Below are 20893 nucleotides of genomic sequence, written 5' to 3'. Positions count from 1 at the left end.
TTTGTACAAAAACCGAATTATTTAACTTTATTAACATCAATGTTTTTTCTTTTTCATCAACAGTTTCTTTTTAAATTCCAGTTCTTTATCAACAAATAGAAAACAGACTGTGTGTACAACAGATCGAACCCCTACAGCACTAAGCATTCACAAGGTAAAAATGAACATTTGTGTTTTTCGCCAGCGTTTTTCAAGTCCCCCCCCCCTCTTCCTCCCACCGCCGCCTCCCCCGCCCACCGCCTGCACCACCGCAACGTTTAGGCCTCTCGGATCAGACGCTCCCTCCTCCTCCTCCTGCGGCAGAGGACGTGTGCTTGAGTGGTGCGGTGGCCTGTGCTGAGTGAGGAGTCGTCCGTCTTTTCGATGGGTGGGGTGGTGGTGGGGGGGTTGTGCTGTTGTTGCTCATTCAGATGGACGACCAGCTGTCAAAGTTACTATGGTTTTACAGTAGATACAATGGTGTTTCCATTAATACACACTCTAGGACAGCAGGCTCTCTGCAGTGTCTCTAGGGTTGGTAGATCAGCAGAATTAATCCTTTTAACAATATACTTTTGAAGCTGTGTATATATCTTTGTGTAATTGTACATATATATAATCAATCATAATTATATATATATATATATATTTATAGTTCTATTTCTGTATAAAATAATATCAGGTATTCAGTCCAAAGGGCTGAGTCTCTTTCCCTCGGGTAGGAATGGTTGATTCTGTACAGGTGCCAACGTTGGTGGCTCCACTTCTCAGCCCATACGAACCACTCCCGCTCTGTTCAGTGTGTGTTTGTGTGTGTGTGTGTGTGTGTATGTGTGTGTGTGTTGGTTCGACTCCAGCGAACTGTCCAGGCTAATGGGCAGCGAGGAGACAGGGAGGGACTTGAAGAGCGTTAATGTTCAGAGATCAGGGAGTTTTCTTTTTCTGTCGACTACCCCTCGGGTATAAAAGTCTGTTTTCCTCGGGTAAGTTCTCCGGCGTGGAGCATGAAGGCCTCAATGCCATTGGCTTCTGATGAAAAACAAACAACAACAACAACAACAACCAAAAAGAAAAAACATAGAAATCATGTGCTTTCCATTTCTGTACACCTCTTATTAAGTCTCTCGTTAGCCAATTCACTTGTTTTTTTTTTTTTAGCTAGCTACCAGGTTTACAGAAGGACACCTTTATCAAGTTTGTGCTCGGAAGTCAATTTTCTCTGATAATTTTTTTTTAAAATCGGAAACAGCAAGTGAAAAGGCAAATTCTTTTTGATGTGTTGAACTGAATAAGACCATGAAACAACGTATATGACACATGATACGAATAAAACGATGATATGATAAAATAAATCTGACAGCAGCTCAGAGAACAGTGGTCCTCCTGTATTAGTATCTAGGAACGTGTTAAAAATACATGTCCCTTGTGCTAAAGTACCCTAAGATAAAATAAAAAAAGTACCGATTATGAAAATAATGCACGCCCGAGGCTGGGCCGTTTAAGACAGAAGAAATGTCTGATGTTAAAATGATTATTAAAAACATCCACAAAAAAAAGAAGTATACCAAACAATAAGATAATGACATAATGAATCAATAATATTGACAAGTCGACTAACAAAAAGAAAATCAGAGAGAATGCTCTCTTAGTGCTACCAGTAGCCTTTGACAATCAGGGAGGTTTGGCTTCGACAGAGCAGAGCGGCGGAGGCGTCGCTCTGCTCTGTCGCATCTGTACAAGAGTTGTCCTGTTCGTCCGAGTCATTGTGATGTTTCCGTTATTCTTAAAGCAAAAAATTTCACGTGGTTGGTTAAGTCGTGGACGCGAATCTCTGTGATTGGTTGAAACCCGTCACTGGGTCTGCAAGCACGTGCCATTCTCCTCCCCTCCGGTAGCTGCGGGGGGGTCGTTTTTTTTTTTTTTCAGGGGTTTGGGGGGGCGGGGTCAAGTGAGAGGGTGGTGGCTGAGATGGGACACTTGGCACACTCCTGAGAGGTTTGACCAGGGAGGCTGCTCGGAGGGAGTGGTTACGTTGCATAGTGGTCAAAGCTCCCCAGGTACTCCAACGCGGCCCTGTAGCACAACTGGTACTGGTCCTGTGGAGGAGGAGGAGGAGGAAGAGGAGGGGGAGGTGTTACACGTTAACCCACATTTATCTTCATTTAAAATAATCAAAATAATAAAGTGACTCTGTAACTTCAGGCATAAATTGAAGTTCAGTGTGAAAATCTCCCTTTTTTCTATTTTATTTTCTTAAACATACAATATCTCTTTTCAGTAAAATAAAATCAAGTGTGTTTTTTCCTTCATCTGAGGAAGTTGTAGCGGAAACGGACAAAACTACGGGAAAAGTGAATAAGATGCAAATAAAAGGCGACTAAAATAAAAGGTCCTGTTCGTTTGAATAAAGCTGTGGATTTCTCCGGGTTTGAACTTCGTTGGAAACATTTTAAATGATGTAAGTACACGAGTCAACAAAACATCTGACATAAGTTCCATATTATATCTTTAAGAAGCAATGAACTCATTTGAAATGAACATCATGACTCTTTCCCCTGATTTATAAACTGCTCTCCCTGTTTGCTGTATGAAATATCTATCAATCCTTAATTCTTAAAAAATAATAATCCCAGCTGAGCCTCTGTGATGACACCAGATGAGTTTGCTGTGTGATTTCTGATGCGCCTCTAAAACCTCTATTAAAGAAGGATTTGTCACTAAGTCTTTGTTTTAGAGAAGCTTTACACAAAGAGGAAACTTAGATAACATCATGTTTACACATTAAAATTATACAACGCTGACTTTGAAAACCGTCACTGTGGGATTTACTCCGACAACATCCTTGTCTGAGCATCGTCCTTACCTCTGTCTGCACCATGGCAGGCCGCTGGGTGCGAAGCGTCTTCACTGTCTGGAAGAGGTCGACCACGCCCTCGTACCTCATCCTCTCCAGCACGATACTGAGGGTGATGAAGACTCCGGTCCTGCCCACCCCGGCACTGAGGAACACACACACACACACAGATTCATCACATCTACTGTCTGAAGTTCTTAATGACTTTACGTGCAGGAATTAAAACCTCACTGCACTTTCAATGAGCGGCTCATTTCAGGGTTGATCTGAAAACAACAAAGCATCGAAGTCGCTTCCATCCATTGCGTCTGTGTTTGAATTTCAAGATGAATCCGAGCCGTCTAACCTGCAGTGTACAGTGATTGGTCCGTCTTGTCCAAACTGCTCCTTGGTTTTGTGAACTTGTCCGATGAAATCGATGAAGCCCTCTCCGGTTTTTGGCACTCCTTGCTCGGGCCAGTCAGTGAACTGGAACTGGCGGATTGTTCTGGACTGGCCGTCCTGAGGGAGAGGAGGAGTTTAAGTGCATTTGAAAAGCAGTGAAACGTCCTGAGAAAAAGTAGATTGATGGGAATTGTGTGTTTAACTCAGCTCTGCTCACGTTAATGTCTTCTTTCATCTCAAAGCACGAACACACACACACACACACACACACACACACACACACACACATCTCTTCGGCCTTTGCTCGTATGTGCACTCAACAAAAACAACGAAACACCACAGCTGAGTCTCTCGGCTCGTCCCATGAGTGTGGAAACCCTGCTGGTTTTTTAACAGCAGCCATGTATTCACCTCATTTACACCTGGGATGTGATATGAATGAAGTTGACAGGCAGGGAGGAGAGAAAACCAGCGGGGCCGTGGCGTCCAAAGACCAGAACTGAGAGACACTGTACACGTTTCACACATCTGACAGCACCGAGGTCTCAGCCTGTGTGACTCAAAAGCTTTTTTTTTTTTGGTACAAATCGAGACTTCATTTCCAAATCTGCGTCTCTTGAAATATATGTACTTACAGTATACATATGTTAATGTCGGAGAAGGAGTGGGCTGAGTGTGTTGCTGCGCTCGGAGCCTTGAGATCACAGTACAGAGTATTTATAGCTCATTGAAACTACTGCATCACAGGGAGGTTCGGCAGCGGCTCTCGGGGGATTGGAGTCTTTGCTTTTCATGTATTTTCACAGTGATCTCAAAAAACACACATGCACTTACACATACCTCCACAATCACACACATGGAGCAAGTGTACTGTTTACTAAATCTGGATAAATATGTTTGATGACTCATTCACTGAATGTCAACCCGTCGGGAGGAATAACACGCGATGCGTTCACATCATCTCCACCTCGGAATCACAGGTGTAATTCTGAACACTTAGAGCGACTGTCAGCATTTGAATGAAAACAAAAATTAGGATGGATTTGGGTTGGATGATTGTATTTGAGGGAAAATGTAGATATATCCTTATCCCCTCCACACACACACACACACACACACACACACACACACACACACACACACACACACACACACACACACACACACACACGTGAATCCAACATACCCTGGCATCTGTGACTTTAAACTCTCGGAGGATGTACTGTGGCATGTTGTACTCAGCCATTGGATCCACCACAAAGTACTGGTACCTGGCTGAACGCTCTGCTGGCCAGTACTGATGACACTTCTCCTACAAAAGAAATGGAGGAGAAAAAAAAAAACCACACATTGAGCGCTTCCATTTGAAGACCTTTACATAATGACCGCCTGGGTATTATTAGAGAAGGTTACCGTATGTTATCAGTCATGTGAAGGACTCTGCTTACAAAATGGAAATCCACATTCACTCATCTGCGGCTGTGAAATATTGTCTGATTCATGTTCAGTGGGAAAATGTTTTGGTTCTTAAGTGATGATGTTTTTTCATAAACTCTGATTATGGATGAGAGGGTGATAAGAACTGTAGAAGGCAGTCGAGGGCTGCGGATGGATTTTTTTTTGCTTTCTCTCTGAGATGATTGATACCACTTCTCATATCTGCTCCTAAAATATGAAGCTGGGAGCCAGCAGCTGTTTACTCGTGAAACAGCCCAAAGGTAAAAACATCTGTTGACTAGCACCTCTTTGTTTGTTTTCTTTTGGTATCTTAGCCTTTGTTGGACAGTTGACGGAGCAGAGTCAGGCAAGACGCCACAGGAGAGTCAGAGCGAGGGTACGACATCCAGCAGAGGTGGAATCAAAGGGAAACCAGAAGAATATCCCGGGTACCGTTTGGCCCACCAGTAGTTTCTGCCTGTTGTATATCCCTCCTCCATTGTTACCAAATTTTGAATAAAAGGTAATTCAGTGAAAATTATCTGTATCCTTGGAATTCAAAATATTATTAACACAGGAGGATGTTTCAGACCAGATACATTCCTTCCATGCTGATAAGGAAGCAACTGTTTAATTGAAGTTACTGTTGGAATGAATTTGAGCGGTGTGATGCAGTAACTTAGCCGAACCAACTCAGCATATAAAGATTGTTATCTTCTATTGAAATGATCCAGTGGCCTTATACATGTTAACCACAGTCAGTGTGTGTGTGTGTGTGTGTGTGTGTGTGTGTACGTACCCGCCCCATCTCTCGTAGCTTGGTGAGCATGACGACGATGGTGGAGTTGTGCTCCCACAGCATCCTCCAGAAGTCCTCGGTGGTCTCGGCCAGTGGGCCCTGGGTGGCCAGGTAAGCCTTCTGCTGTCTGAGGACGCAAATTCACACAGAGGAGGCAGAGATTTGAAACATTAGACACCACGAAGAAATGCACAGCAAAGGATTTAACGATCACTACAACCCCACAATGTAATAACAGACATACAGAGAATATAAGACGTGCAAGTAAACTGATTATTAAACAATCAGACACATTCTAACTCAGATCTATTAAAACCAGAGGCTGCAGAGCTTTCTCTCTTACTCTACGTTTGTTCTATGAAAGCAACATATACCATCTGGGGGATATTTATATATGAGGCACATTCAACAGACTGACTGATTTTGTGGAAAATCTGATTGAAAATCCATAAAAGGCACATTGTTAAAATCATTCAGCTGCAAAACGAAGATAAAGAAATGTTCTGTTGTCCTTGTACTGTCTGTCAAATCGTCTCTGCCGTAATGCGGATGACAAATTCCTACACATTTAATGAAGATAGCAAATAATCCCTGGCAGCTATGCTCATCATCGAGCTATTTAAGCCCGTATAGATCCTCTCCTTCTTCCTCCTTCCTCTCTGTAACACAACCCAGAATGAGAGAGCGAGCCCTTGATATGCTCACAAAACTAGAGATGAGCTCATCCGTCGAGGTGCCCGAGCTGTGCTTGTGTCCTACGTGACTTTGGTCCAGCAGAGCAGTTCTTTTGTCAAACAGCAGGTGGCAGCAGCGCACCGATCAACAACGAGAGAGGGAGCTGAGTAATCCCACACGAATGCATGCATGGTCGTGCATGCACACGCTCACATGTTTGCAGCACATGTAAGCTGCATCCAGGTGAACGCATTTAACGCACGCAGCCGCTTCGCCATGTATATTCAGACACGCTACTACAAACGCACACACTCAGTCACACACTGAGCCACGGCTGAACAACTAATGAAGGTGCTGCAGGCAAAGCACTAATGTGGAACCGGGAGATTAGAATATGCTCAGGGCCTCGCTCGCACAAATAAAGAAACAACAGATTGGTGGAGAGGAGAAGAGATGGTATAGGAAGAGAGGAAGGCAACAGAGAGAGGAATCAAATTAAAAAGATGAAAACGAGTGGGGGGGGGAGCAATGCAAAGAGTGAAGATGTGCTAAGTACAAAGAGAAGATGTAAGGAGGAAAATGTGAGGAGATGAAAAGAGTGAGCACTGCTCTCTCAGCTGGTCATCGGAGTTGCAAAGCAGGGCTGACTGCTGAGGAGGAAGAGGAGAGGGAAAAAAAGAGGAGAGAAGCCGAGAAAGGATGGAAAAAAGAGGAAAAGGAAGAGGGTGAGGATGTAGAAGAGGGGAATTAAATAACAGAGGAGTCAGGCAGAGACGAGAAGGAGAGCAATGCTAAGCAGGGGATGAATGCTTAATTTCAAATTGATAGGGTGGACCCCTCTAACCTCCCCCAAAAACAGCCCCTAGCCAAAACAAAAACAATTCTAACCGTATCACACAATACTGACTTCTCTGCACACATTGTCCCAACGAGCGCGCTGCCAAACAGCACAAAGCACTCGCTGCATCATCCCACATGACTGTAGTGCTGGAGGACATAGTGTTTCATTTCAACCTCATTACAATGCTAAAACTCCAGCCTGCATCAGAGCATATCCAGGCTCGCGCCCCTGATAGCATAGCTGGAATCAATGGTTCGCCTCTCATTAGCTTAGCATATTATTGGCTTTTCTTGAAGGCGCTGGGGTGAAGGGCACTGGAGGCTCCTTTTTAGTTTTTATTTATGCCTGGGCTTTAAAAGCGGCTTAATTACACAGTGCCGCCGGTGCACACAACAGGTCCCCACCCGGATATGTCTGTCTCTGCCATGATGTTGGGATAGAAAATTAAGATGGTGAGTGGGAGAAGAGGGTGGCGGGAGAGAGAGTGAGGAAGGAAGTGCACAGAAGACAGATTAGGGAGGAGAATGGAGAGAGACAGAGATGTAAGGGTGTAAAAATAAAGAGGGAAAGGGAAGGAAAAAGAGAAAAGCAGAGGAGGGAGGAGTTCAGAAAACACAGTTCATTACATTCCCTCCTGCTGCAATTATGGCATTTACACAGCAACAACAGAGGGTCGGCCTCTGCGGAGAGCCTCCTCTTTAACAACAGGGCCGTAGAAAGAGAGGGAGCTTGGAGGTGTTGTTTCCGTCACAGCCCCGTATGAAGCAAAGCCCCCGTATGGACTGAATGGCATTTCATGGCTGCTAAATCCATCTCCTCGCTGTACACTCGAACCGCAGAAGAGTCGGCTCTGTCTGTCTCTGCCTGTACTTATATAGATATAAAACAGAGAGCTGCTTTTTCATCTTCCTCCCTCTAGGAAGCAATTTGGACTCGCCGAGCACACGAGGACATGCAGTAGCTTCCATGCGAAAGCGGTAGCGGCTCAGCGGATGAGAGCCACATCAACAGAGCAAGGAGTAATTCTTGCAACTTGATACTAGCCACTGCAGCCTCATCCTCAGTCCCCTCCCATACATCTTTATCTAGTCCGCTGTGAATACCTACAGTATTTCTCACTCTGTCGCAGAACAGACCTGTCACATCCGGAGCAGTCAGGAGAGTATCAGGGCAGTGATGCAATTTCTGTTGTGTTGAGTCTGTGCTCGTGACATTAGACATGACATTAAACAACGACTGAGAAAAGTGCTGACTCTGATTTAATTAAAGGATGTTTTGGCATTTGATCGGTCTCGAAAACCCACACACAAAAGAAACACAAGCACGGATGTGACATGAGAACACAGAGGAGTATCTGGGAGTGAGAAACCTTCCTCCCAAAAGAACATTTCCCCTGAGACATTTCCTATGACGAGCAGCGACTCGACCTTCCTACATGCTCACGACAGCTCAACACTTGCTCGCACATCCAGTTGACTTTTGAGACTTTGGAGGTGGGAGCAGAAAATGACGCCTTTGCTGTTAAAGCAAGCAATTTTGATATTTATTCCAACCCCACATCTGTCACTACAGTTATGTTTAACTAAATATAAAATATCTAAAAATCGTGGTTAAATTTCAGATATCCACAACTCTTCATAACAATAATAATTAGATATAGTTCTACCGAGGTCATTGTTCAGTTTCTGATATCCACATTTTGATTTTTGATATCCAGACTTAGTATTATTCATAGTTTTGCCCTCAGGTTGGTCCAGGCCTCTGAGTCATTGCATCCAGCTCAAATCTCTAAGTTTACCTGTAGCCATCGATGCAGCTGGCGTTGATGTAGTCGGAGCCCTCGACACCCCGGATGGGCTGCAGGCAGACGCGGGTAGACTCAAAAGGCATAATGTTGACCAGGCGGTTCTTGAACTTGTTGCAGGGTAAGTTGGCGCTGATGAAGCGTGACGTGTGGGCTTTGGAGTTGGCCAGTCTCTGTTTATTAAAAAAAACGTGGGAGGAAAAACAGACAGGAAGAGAGAGATGGAGAGAGAAAAAAATTAGTGACCTGTGACCTGAAGTAAACAAAGACAGAAGCCTGAAACGTCTTTATTCAGACATAAGGTTTTTCTGTCAAGATAAATAAGAAATTCAGCCGAGGAGGAGGCCTCGGAGTCAAGAAGAGGTGTGACTCTGCTCCCCGTCTCCAGGGCTGCAGACCATGGTTGGGCTTAATCAGCAGCTTTGGGACAAACCTAGGTCCACGGTGCCGCAAACACACAAGTCAGAGCAGGTGTCAGTACCAGGTCAGTCTGGCTTCATCCATAATACTACGTTATTGTTGAAAACTGCTGCAGATACACCTGGAGTCCACATTACTCTGGAGCTTTAGAGCCACTAAAACTGAGAAGTTTGGAAATGCTGCTGGCCTCGGTTTTAAAACTTAGCAGCTGTGTTTTAGTCTGGACGGGCATTAATGGAAAGCCTCAGTCCTCCTTACCTGACAACTCTGCTCTGCCACTATTCTTTTCTTTTCTTTGTTTTGTTTTTAAAGCTCAGCCTACACTCACTCCCTCCCTCCCCACACGACAGATTGTTTTTCTTTGTGTCGTTTTGTTAATTTAATTGTGAATAAATTACTTTGTTATTTCCTGAAACCCCTTTGTCTTCTGTTTTTGTGGTTGTCTACAAGTAATTAAATATCTACTGGTGTAACGACATGCAGTCGACTTGTCTCCCAAGGGTCCCAGAGCTTCCCTGGAGGACTGCATGCGTTAAAAGCTCGGTGCTGGCAGTGGACAGAGCACAGATGGACAAAACAGGAGCGAGTATGGACAGTCATGGTACGTCGGGAGAATTTGTGTTGCGGCCAGAGTGTGTGGGCACGGAGGCTGTGGCCCCGGTATACGCCACAATCGTTCTCTCACTCTTTCCATTCTCCATCTTTGGCAGAAGTGTAGATGTTATTATCACTTCAAACAGAATGGATTATGGACATAAGAGGGCTGATGCTGCACTGGGAGGAAAGTGTGAAATAACATCACAGTTGATGGCTATTGACAGAAGGTGTGTGTGTGTGTGTGTGACTTCGAGTCACCTTGAACAGCAGCTGTGTGTATGTGTAAGTGCCAGTCATATTCTAATTCTCCATGTGTAGGTGTGTTGATGTGTTTGTGTTCAGGTCCCTGAAAAGTGTTCTTCTGTGTGTACACAGCTTCTGCTGTGACGTTACAGCACCGGTGTCAATACAAGTTTTTCTGCATTGACTTGTTTTGGTGAATTCATTATTTCTGACACTGACATGCAGTGACACTACACTGAAGGTCGGCCTCCGCACTGTTGTAAAGTGACAACTGAAGACAATGAAAGAAAGAGTCCAGTCTGGTGCTTTCAGATCAGGGAAAATGGAGAAACAGAGGCGGGATGGAAAGATGATTTTTTTTCCTCTTAATTATTAACTGTACCGTCTCACCCCTGTGAACTAACCAGGAAACTATAATTTAAAAAACAGGCTGTTCTAAAATGTGTTTTGTTAAGTTAAATGCCTCATTTCATCCTGTAGGAGTCAAGGACACGACCAGTGAAGCTCATTCAGTGGTGACTGAATGAGTAATCAAATAGAGCCTCGAGTAATACAAGACCGAGGTGTGTGCTCGTCAGTCACCTTGAACTCCAGCTCCATGGCAGTGACCGTCTCGCCGGGCGGGGGCTGGGTGAGTTTCTGGATGTGTGCGTACAGGTTGCGGGCCAGCACCTCAGTGTTGCCGCAGGTGGCTGCCTCCAGCAGGGCTTCGTGGATGAAGATGTACTGGTCCTCAGTCTGGACCATGTAGTTCCTCTGGGCACGCATGCACGTCACGTGGCCGTAGATGTCTACAGACTTCTCGTGCTTCATGCGCTCCAGCATGGCATCGATCACGATGAAGCAGCCTGTCCTGCCCACGCCCGCACTGGAGGGGAGAGAAAGCGAGGGAGATAGAGGAGGGTAAATAATTGAATGTTTCACTTTATGTAACAGGTCATGTCTCACGTCTGTTTACTCAGTATTACCAATTCATTTCAATATGTACCCACCTGCAGTGGACCACCATGGGCCCTGCATCTGGAGGATTGCAGGACTTAACCCGCCGTAGGAAGGCCAGGATGGGTGTCGGGTACTCTGGTACTCCGTGATCTGGCCAGGCCATGAACTGGAACTGTCTCACCTCTCTCTTCTCACTGGAGCCGTTCTACAGGAGAGTGAGTGCAGGCAGTAAAGCAGCGAGATGTGAGTGTGAGCTTGGTAGGACACTGTGACATTGTGAAATGTAATTGGCTGCTGTTTAAAAGGAAACGTGTCATGCTAGGAACAAATGTTTTGAGCAGGTAAAGGTGGCTCTGTCTGATGAAAGGGAATCGTTACAGTTTGAAAAGAACAAGTAGTTTAATTGTCAGAAATGTAGCTATTTTAAGCAAAGGTCTGGATTTGGCTCATAACTTTGATAGCAGCACTTTACGTGCTCTACTTTCATGGCTGTGATTATTCTGCGGGTGTAAGTGTAGATAAACGTGTGTAATTTCAGGGCTGAACTGCAAAAAACAGTTCCTTGGCATTTTCACCGTTCCTGATTGACACCAAGTAACTGCTCCAGCTGGAGACTTCCTTTAATTTAGAATTTGAATGTTTTGAAATCATAGGCAAGTAATGGAAGAGGAGAAATTAAAGGACCAGGTATCAGTCACATCAGCACAGCACTGAAGTCTATGAATCAAAGTGAAAAAATGAAATCTTTCATTGGCTTTGTCGAGAGCAAGAGACAAATCTTGGATGTTAAAAACCAATTACAGCGGTGAAAAAAAGATTCCAGTGGTAATAGCCTTTATCGGCCCTCAGAAAAACAAGGAATTACATTTTAAAATATGAACCCATTAATGATGAACCGCAATTACATGCTGGGAATACGCCATTCATGACTATGCTATGCTATATGGGTAACCGCAAAGAGAACGCAGTACTGTACCTTGTAGAGGGCGAATGTGCGAACGCTGTAAGTAGCCAACTCCACGGTGTCCAGCATGGTGACCTGGATCATCCCGTAGGTCTCGGTTCCTCGTGATGGCCAATACTGGTCACACTTCACCTGGCAGAGCGAGAGAGAGGGCACACTGTGAGGAATGAACTGCCTCCCACATCCACCGTGAGGCGGGCAAGAGGCTTGTAGGATCACACTGATTAGCAAGAAGGGAACAGAAGAGAGGTCAGGCTTTGACCACAGACTAATTAAAAACTGAAGACTCTGAGTCAGCTCCTCTATCCTTTAAAAAAAACAAGCACCAGCATATCAGGCATGTGCATCCATGAGTGTCTGCAGGAATCAAAAGGGCATTAAAATGCCGACGTTGTCCTTTACCAGCCTGTGATCATTTATGCTTTTGGTGCATTTGTCATGACTGGGCTCTGCATTGTGGAGGGAGATGTGTCTAAAAGCCAGTTCTGGTCTGTGGTGACGGGACAGCAGGTTCAGCCACCTGGCTCCGTATGTGCAGAACACTGTGCCATTACTTTACTGTGTGTGTTAGAAAGTGACACACTGGCCTTTGCTACAATCTTTTTAGTCCTTGTGGTTGGCAAGGCTTAATTGGCCACAGTCCTCTTCTCCACTGAGATATCTACAAAAAGACCTTTTTCACCACACTGATGAAATGGACGACTGGCTGTCTCAGAGGTCTGGCTCTGGTAGAGAGTAAAATGTCTTTGCTGGAAACAAGCACACAACTGTGCTTCATTTGATTTTACACCTAATTCAATAGCTTCTCATAAGTTATGGGAGTTTGAGGTGAGTCACATCATTATCTGAACACTCTTTAGTTTTCTGGGTTCAGAAAATGTCCAGTAAATTTCTTAAACACAGAATGGCACGGTGGTAGAGTGGGTAGAACAGAAATCCAGCTGTGGACCCTCCTGTGTGGGGTTTGCATCTTCTCTGACATACAGATTGGAGTTAGGTTAATTGGAGAATCTAACTTGTACGTAGGTGACCTGTAGGTATTGCACCCCACCTCGAACTCAAAGTCCACTGGGACTGACTCGTTACTTGCAGAGACACTCACAGGATAAGCAGAATACACAATGGATGGTCTGAAACACTTTTGGAGCTTAATTTTTCTCCCCTTCAAATCTACTCTGAATTTATACTCTAAAATCGAATTGACAGAAATCTGTTGTATTGACACTGAACTTTAATTCCTGAATACCACAGGTCTTCTATCAGTCAAAAGCATTCTGAAAAACAAAATGATTTAACAACAAATCTTGTAAAGAAGTATGTGTGTGTGTAAAATGAATCATCACTCTGCTATATCTCATTGTCCGTATAGAAAGTGAACAAATGCAGGTTCAGTTCTAATGTCAGGATTTCTGGGACAAGGACTGGCTGCTATTGATTTGGATGTGATGCGGGTAAGCTAATCATATCCATACTGCAGTACTGAGCTGACATTTGGAAGGACCTTGGCTGTCTCAGCGAGCTGGTGCAAATCGACAGACAAAACGCGCTGAAATTCACCCTTCATATTTCACCCTTCATATTTCACCCCGTCCAGTGACAGCCTCCATTCAGAGGCAGAGAGGGACATTGCAGGGGAAACTCAATTGACTGATAGGGAACCGCTCGCAGTACAAACATATGGATTAGCAGTCACCACTGTAATGAATATCTCTGTGCAGTCTGAGGTTGGGTAGCATATTCCCCCTCGGAAACACACACAAACACACAAACACACACACACACACTGAACTTCTCACATGTCATCACCTGGCTTTCTGCAGGACACACAGATGATATGCACACACACTTGTGCCTCTATCATTGTGAGGACACTCATGACATCATGCATTCCCTAACACTAACCTGAACCTTAAAATCAAATCCTCAGCCTCTAAATGCCCTTTTTGAAATTGCGAAAATATTTTGAAATGTTCCCACTTTCACAGAATGTCTTCTGGAAGGTCTGTAATTCAAACTGGTCCTCACAAAGACAGAAGTTCAGGTTCTTGGGACACAAACACACATTAGTGAGTAATATATTTGGTCTCATTTCAAGTTCTGACCTTTTAGGGTTTTATTAACTTGTTATGATAGCACTGAAATTTGCCTTCTACCGGATCTTATCATATTTGTCAAGCTCCTGCTCTGTTTGGCATAAGACATCAGTCTGCCCGGGTGGTGGGAGGTTGACTCATTCACCATATGTGTGTGTGTTTGTGTGTGTGTGAGAGAGAGAATGTGTATTTATTGTATTTATGGAAAGGGCCTGGGCAAAATAGCAGGAATCCCTTTAAATGCAGCAATAACAAGTGTCTCATGTTTTTGTGATGTTCTATCTTATTAAATGACTCCTAATCATCAACTTGCAAATGTTATTCGTTTGATGTAATTTGCATTCTGAAAGGATTGCTCCTCTTATTTAGTAATTATTAAATGATGTCATTTTCAACACAGAGGCAATTTAATGAGTCCAATTCACTGTTTGTTGAATCATATTACGCTAATTGTCATTCAACCAAACAATTACTCTTCAGAATAATGGATATATAATTTTAATTAATATACAATTCTGTTTAAAGAGTAATATAATGTACATATTTTAACAATTAACAAAAACATTTAGTTACTAACATTAATTCATTTTATTTACAGTAGAGTGAATGTGAGCCATGAAACTGACTGTTAAAGGGGATTCAAACAGGAGTTAGTCATAATCTTCTGGTTTGGAATTGCTGCTGCAACAATGCCTCGTGAAATGATGTCATATGATGACAGATTTCAAAGTGCTCAGATATAAGTTGGCAAAAATGTTTCCACCCCCAGCAGCAGCAGGGAAGATTTGGTTCTTTGAGTCACCCTCCATAGTGCCGGCAAGCCAATTGATTTTCAGAAGTGTGTAGGAAGTGGGGACAGGCCGAGCAAATGTTTCATTTGAAGTTCCTCCATGTTGTGAGGTTTCTATCATTTTCATTCAAAATATGCAGCTGGGACTCTGGGATCGAAGCTCGAGCGCTCGGTCCTGCCACACAGACACATTAAATACTGAACACAGAGGGATGAGAGGATGCGTGCATCCTCCCTGAGACTGACTCAATGTGTTATAAAAGTCATTTTATCTTACACTGCAGGTATTCTCAGAGGTGCCATTAAATGAGCTCTGCTCCAACAAGACTCTAATTCACCTTAATGATTGATATCTTCAGTAGCTCAAAATTAAAACTGATGATTGTTTGTTGAAGGAGTAATTTTGAGTCTTTACTTCACAGTGTTTTTTTTTTTTTTTTTTATGTACTCACTTTAAATGAGACTCAACTTTAGGCAATGATTTTTCTCCCAACAAAAAATCAATGTCTAAGATTTTTAAAATGAAATCTTTCATTTACAATCTCTATTACTTCCACGTCTTATTCTGGGGACCCTCTTCCATTAGGGAGCTGAATGCACGCACTAATAAAGCACCACATACTGGCAGGGCTCCATGCTGATTTATTCCTCCAAGGAATTCATGAACATGATTTTGTGGTGGTAATAAAATAAACCCATCCTAATTTTGAATCTCAAGTAGACCATGTGCTCCTTTTTTTTTTTTTAGCTTTTATTAACTTGAATATATTTTTAGGAGCGCACGTGTTGTTGGGTGACAATCCTCTTAACTCCAACTTCAGAGTTTTTATTATAGCTTTCAAGAGCCACATTCAGAGAGTGCACACAGAGACTAGACACTCTGTGTTTATAAAACCTTGGCGCTGTGTTGCAAAATATAACATGTAACAATCAAGTTTGGAACTCTTTGAGCAATTTCTAAATAATGAATGAAAGAGAATTTGCATTATTATGAACCTGTAAATATAAATACACTGTTTAATGCAGTGAACCATTTTCGTACTCTCAGTAGAGGGTATGCGAGTGCTGTCATCATAAGCAAGGTTGCAGTGGTTAACTGTATCAGAGGTAGCTAACAAGCAACGGGAGGGAAAAATACTAAAAAAGCTGTTTGTGCAATTTCAGTTCGTAAACAGATTTAGAAGGAGTTCACGGAGAAGTTTTTAGAGATTGCTGAAGACTCAGGAGAAGAGAAGACAACATGAAGCGATACTGTCCACAGACAACCAAAATATTCTTTGAAGTCCTTGTAACTTTGATCAGGCTGACAAATCCTGCTTTAAAGTAGGGCTGGGGGTCTGGATGCCTCCAGGCTTTGTTGGGTGTAATGTTCCTCCTCTGCTGTCGAGCTACATAAATATATACATACGAATCTCAGGAAACTCAATTTCTGGCCACATTTCAACTTTCAACAACTCAGATTGTCCAGTATGTCATTGTACCGTCAACTTCAATGGTCTTAAGTTTTACATGAAAGTAATTTGTTTTTCTTCCTGTGATGCAGCTTTCCTCATTCACTGCAGCCTCCTGATGGTTGTAACAAAGTAGAGCTAAAGGATGTTGTATCACATGCAAAGTGTCATAAAATAATACTTCTTTTCTGTCATTATCTGCAGCGGGCAAGTTTGTTTTGATGACATTTCCAGACAAGAAATGTATTTCTGGTTTCTTCCTTCATTAGTTGATTACCATCTCACAAAACCCAGACCTATCACCACAGCGCTGGAGAAAGGTCTGGCTGCACCTATTATCATTCTGTTACAGGGAACAAAAACCAAACCTCGCCTGTTTGTATTTATTTCACCAGTTACAGTCTTAGGTGACGCTAATCCCAGGATGCAGGAATGGTGCCCCTGTAAATAGTGTCGGGGAAGAACTTGCTTAAGTGGAACATTTACAGGGAGGGGAACACTGTCAATAAAGTGGCTAATTCACTGCAAAGAAAATAGTGTAAAAGATGTATTTCTACTAAGTAACTGCATAATCCAAATGTTACCATTCTTACATTGGAGGGGCTCTCATTGTTTACCATCGCAAACAGGGTTTTTAGTACGTTTATCACTAATAAATTATGAAGTAACGTTGTTATTGTTGATAAATAATGTAAGTGAATCTATGAGTATGTGCAAATCAATAAATATCTAAAAGTGTCTCTCCTTACCCGTGACTTCTCCTCTAGTCTCGTCATCATGACAATGGTGTTGGATCTTTGCTCCCACACCATCCTCCAGAAGTCGCTGAGTGTCTCTGGCAGAGGCCCCTGTGTGGCGATGTAGGCATTCTGCTTCCTGTAGCCGTCAATGTAATTGGCATTGATGTAGTCACTGCCTGGAACAGCTGTCACAAAAAACAGAGATCTCATATGTTACACAGCATGGCTATTTGATCTAATAATATTGTTCTGGTATTCAATACTTTTACACTCATTGAACAATCACAATCTGCCTCTAAATGCTATTTTCCAATCAACACTCAGTTTCAAAGGGAAATGGGTGCACAGGCTTAGAGGATTTCTGAAGCAGCAGCTGCTTTTCACACACAACGTCCTTGGAACTGGTGGAGGAAGCCTCTGTCAATGGCTGCTTGAGGGGTTAAGTGGTAACATGAGCTCTTACCATCAACAGAGGTGAGCACCACTCTGGAGTGGTCATAGGCGATGACGTTTGCATAGCGATTCTTTGGCTTGTTGACTTCCATGTTGGAGTTCTCCCAGGTAAACTGCTGGCCGGGATCAATGGACTGTGAGGGAGGGCAGGAATGAAAAGAGGGAGAGCAAACAGAAAAGATGGAGAGAGGATGATTATAAGAGAGTGGACAGAGAGAGACAGACCCAAAAAAACAGGGGAAAGAAAATAAAAAGCACAAAGGGAGGCTCTTGTGTATAACACTGGCAAAGGGATGGGGCAAAATTACACCAATGTCTGCTGTCACCCCTTCTAAAGCAGTATACTACGGACAACAAAGCCTTTAAAAGCCACAGTGGAGTGCTACAGGTAAGTGGTTTTATATTGTGTGGGACACTGTGCCGGCTGAAGCAATCGGTTAACAAAGTGCCATGTTGCTACACTGTGTCTGCTGTTGGTGCATTAACAGGTTAATTATTTTCATGGCACTTTATGTCTTGAATGCTAATAGGGCAGAAATATAAGAGCACTTGTTCCGCTCACATCGTCTCGATCAATTGAGCCAACAGAGACAACGTATTCCTCCAGTTTCTAAACCAACATTATGAGAACGAATTAGGTTTAAGGAGTTGCAGGCAACCACAAACACTCATCCTCCCTTTAGGATAGTCCTATTGAATTACATGATTCTCCAAAGTCACATGCCTGACTGCTTGCGGTAACCATGATTCTTCTCACTCTGTTCTCTGGCTTTTCTCATTTTGTATTTCTGTTGCCTTTCCTTGTGCTCTTTTTTTGTTTCACCTTCTCCCTCTTAGCTCCTCTCTACTTTTAACCCTTTCCATCTGATGTCATTTGTCTCGCGGGCTAAGACGACAGTAGACTGCATACATATATCGATCTAGGGGAGAGATATGTGACGGCCTCCCATCCCTCGGCTCAATAATGTCACAGTCTCTTGTTATTCTGTATCGATCTCCCTCAGCTCACACCGGAACCATGTCCACTAATTCCCCGGACCTTTGACTCACAAATCCAGCAGGACTCGGAACGACTCCTTCGGAATTCTTTCACTTACTTTATGTGGCTGAGGCACTGAATTAATTATTCGAGAGAATTTTATGTCAAATCTTGACAGCTCAAATATAATAATTATTATAAGTGGATAAATGATCAAATAAAGGGTGCAAGGTGAGGTCTGGAGAGAATTACGAGCCATGAAATGAAATCAGTGAAGCAGCACTATAAAAAGTGTTGTCCTGGTGTTGTTAGTTTGCCCTTCTATAACAAGATAGAGAAATGTGGCGTTAATACTCTCTTACAACAGCATTGACTACTTATCATTAATTTGTCCTGCAGAGTAAAGTGACTCTCTCAAAGATATATTATGAACAAGCAGTTTCAGATCTGACTATTTTAGTTTAATGTACTTGCTATTTGACTTTGAACAAGATATGAAAAATGGGAAGTGTTCATATGCAAGAAACTTTTACTACAGCTCCAAATTGCTCAGTGGAGAGAGTCATATGGACACAGCCCGATTGCTACTGATGAGCTTGGAACTGCCAATTTCTCTGTCCATGCCTGCCAGTATGAAGAGAAAGATTTAATTTGCAGTCAAAACATGTCATATCCTTATGAGAGCTCAGTGAACACAGCGGGCACACTAGACTGATGACAACTAGCAAACAAGTAAGGTAGAGGTGGTAGGAAGAGGTGAGAAGCAAACGGCAAAGGTATTCTCGCTTGCACACTGGAAATGCTTTCAAATGAATATAATGATAGCGCTATGACGAGTGCAGCGTGATATTGCTTCCTGTCAGGAGGAGCTGCAGCATGCCTGATTGACAAATTCTGCTCATTACCCAGTGTGCACATAGCTCAGTGTGCTACGGACTGGCGTTGATGGTAAGGAAAGTGTCAGGCCGACTAAAACATCGGGGAGAGGTAGTGGTGCAGCCTCTACAAATTCCGAGCCATGATGGTATACCACAACGGGAGCAGCCGGCGAACGTGACGATGACAAAGCGCCATCAGCTCTGCCACAGCGCCTGTTTGGCTCAGAGACGGGTGGCCATCTGCCGGGCATGGAGGGGGTCTTCCCTGGCTTGGAATGACTGGTGCAAGGGAATGGGGCCAGGCTGGTGGCCTGCAGTCAGACAAGCCACTTCTCTGGCTTGTTTCGTTTACACTAACTCAACAGGCCGTGAGGGCAAAGTGCTAGAGAGGCACTGAGCAACACAACCAAGGCCCAATTTTCTCCCCAGTTAGCTGTTCATTTCACAGCGAACCACATCAAAAATCTATTACAGTTATATATGATTAAATAAATGCAGTGCAACGCTGCATACATGGATAAAACATATAACAAATGTTCTATTTATAATGGTTCCTTTCAGATTTGAATACCAAAGTTTTATTCTATCATCATTGATATTACTGGGGCGGATGAAATGTTCCTATCAGTATAACACAATATAGTCTGACAGCACAACAAACCACATCCTCCATAATGACCATGAAGTTGAATAAATAACCCTCGAACATTTTTTAACAACCTTTGTGAGGGTTGGATTTATGCATGGCGGTTCCGTTAGAGCGCATTAGATGAGAACTGAGAATGTAATCACATCTGAAATCTGAATGAAGGTCTAAATCATGTACGACAAAAAGCACAAACATGAATTACTAATAAAATAAAGTACCACTTACAGCTGTAAATGTTTTTTTTTAAGTGTGCAACACTGGTTAAATGATGGAACAGTTATATAAGGCTTTCAGATAGATGGTATTTTCACACACTGGACAGAGCAGATAAAACAACAGTTATGAAATGTTGGCTAAAGTTTGGGCCTGTAGTGATGCTCGGGGAAAGGTCACAAGGCCACTAAAATAAATTTTCTGTTTCTCTCTGGAGTGTGAAATTGCACTGCCAATTTCATACTGTAGCAACACATGCTGGTCACACACAGAGGCAATCGTGTAACCTTTTAGATAATGGTGAATGTAAAAAAGATCTACAGTCACTCCAGCTGCCTTGTTGGATCCATCAATCTAAGGGATAGACTTGATCAGACAAAACAGATCCAACGATCACAGCAAATAAACAGAAGAGAGCTCTTGTTTTTCTGTATTCAAGGAAGCCTCGTCTCTTGATCTGGCCTTGCTCAGTCCCCACACCAACCATGTGCCACTTTAAATGCAAATTTGCTCCCTTTTTTGGAGGAAGAACACTGACAAGAGATAATCCCTCACAGAGCTGCATCGCAGAGACCGACTGCAAAATAACATTCTTCGGGGAAACATCAGGACGCACACAGATTGCTTAAGCAACTCACCACCTGCTAGTTTCGTGAAAAAGCATCTTGCAGCATTTAATGTAAGTGTTGGTTTCCTGGTGGGATTGGT

At 43.2% G+C, this 20893-nt stretch overlaps 1 protein-coding gene across 19 annotated transcripts in view; it reads right to left on the bottom strand.

Moving 5' to 3' along the window:
- The window catches only part of LOC109638972 (receptor-type tyrosine-protein phosphatase F), a 157438-nt gene continuing 136545 nt past the window's right edge, over window positions 1-20893 (bottom strand). For all 19 annotated transcript variants that reach the window (XM_069510788.1, XM_069510789.1, XM_069510779.1 and 16 more), the window contains 11 exons: window positions 17477-17600; window positions 17023-17198; window positions 11952-12071; window positions 11026-11180; window positions 10616-10901; window positions 8768-8946; window positions 5454-5580; window positions 4404-4529; window positions 3180-3334; window positions 2843-2978; window positions 1-2075 (listed from right to left, as the gene is read on the bottom strand). In XM_069510788.1, coding sequence (XP_069366889.1) covers window positions 2007-2075; window positions 2843-2978; window positions 3180-3334; window positions 4404-4529; window positions 5454-5580; window positions 8768-8946; window positions 10616-10901; window positions 11026-11180; window positions 11952-12071; window positions 17023-17198; window positions 17477-17600 — 1653 coding nt within the window. In that variant the 3' untranslated portion in view covers window positions 1-2006. The remainder of the gene's footprint in view (window positions 2076-2842; window positions 2979-3179; window positions 3335-4403; window positions 4530-5453; window positions 5581-8767; window positions 8947-10615; window positions 10902-11025; window positions 11181-11951; window positions 12072-17022; window positions 17199-17476; window positions 17601-20893) is intronic.

Source organism: Paralichthys olivaceus, chromosome 16 (genome assembly GCF_024713975.1).
Source record: "Paralichthys olivaceus isolate ysfri-2021 chromosome 16, ASM2471397v2, whole genome shotgun sequence".
Classification (NCBI taxonomy): domain Eukaryota; kingdom Metazoa; phylum Chordata; class Actinopteri; order Pleuronectiformes; family Paralichthyidae; genus Paralichthys; species Paralichthys olivaceus.
The sequence above is the reverse complement of the archived record's forward strand: the minus strand, read 5'-3'. Positions and strand labels throughout refer to the sequence as shown.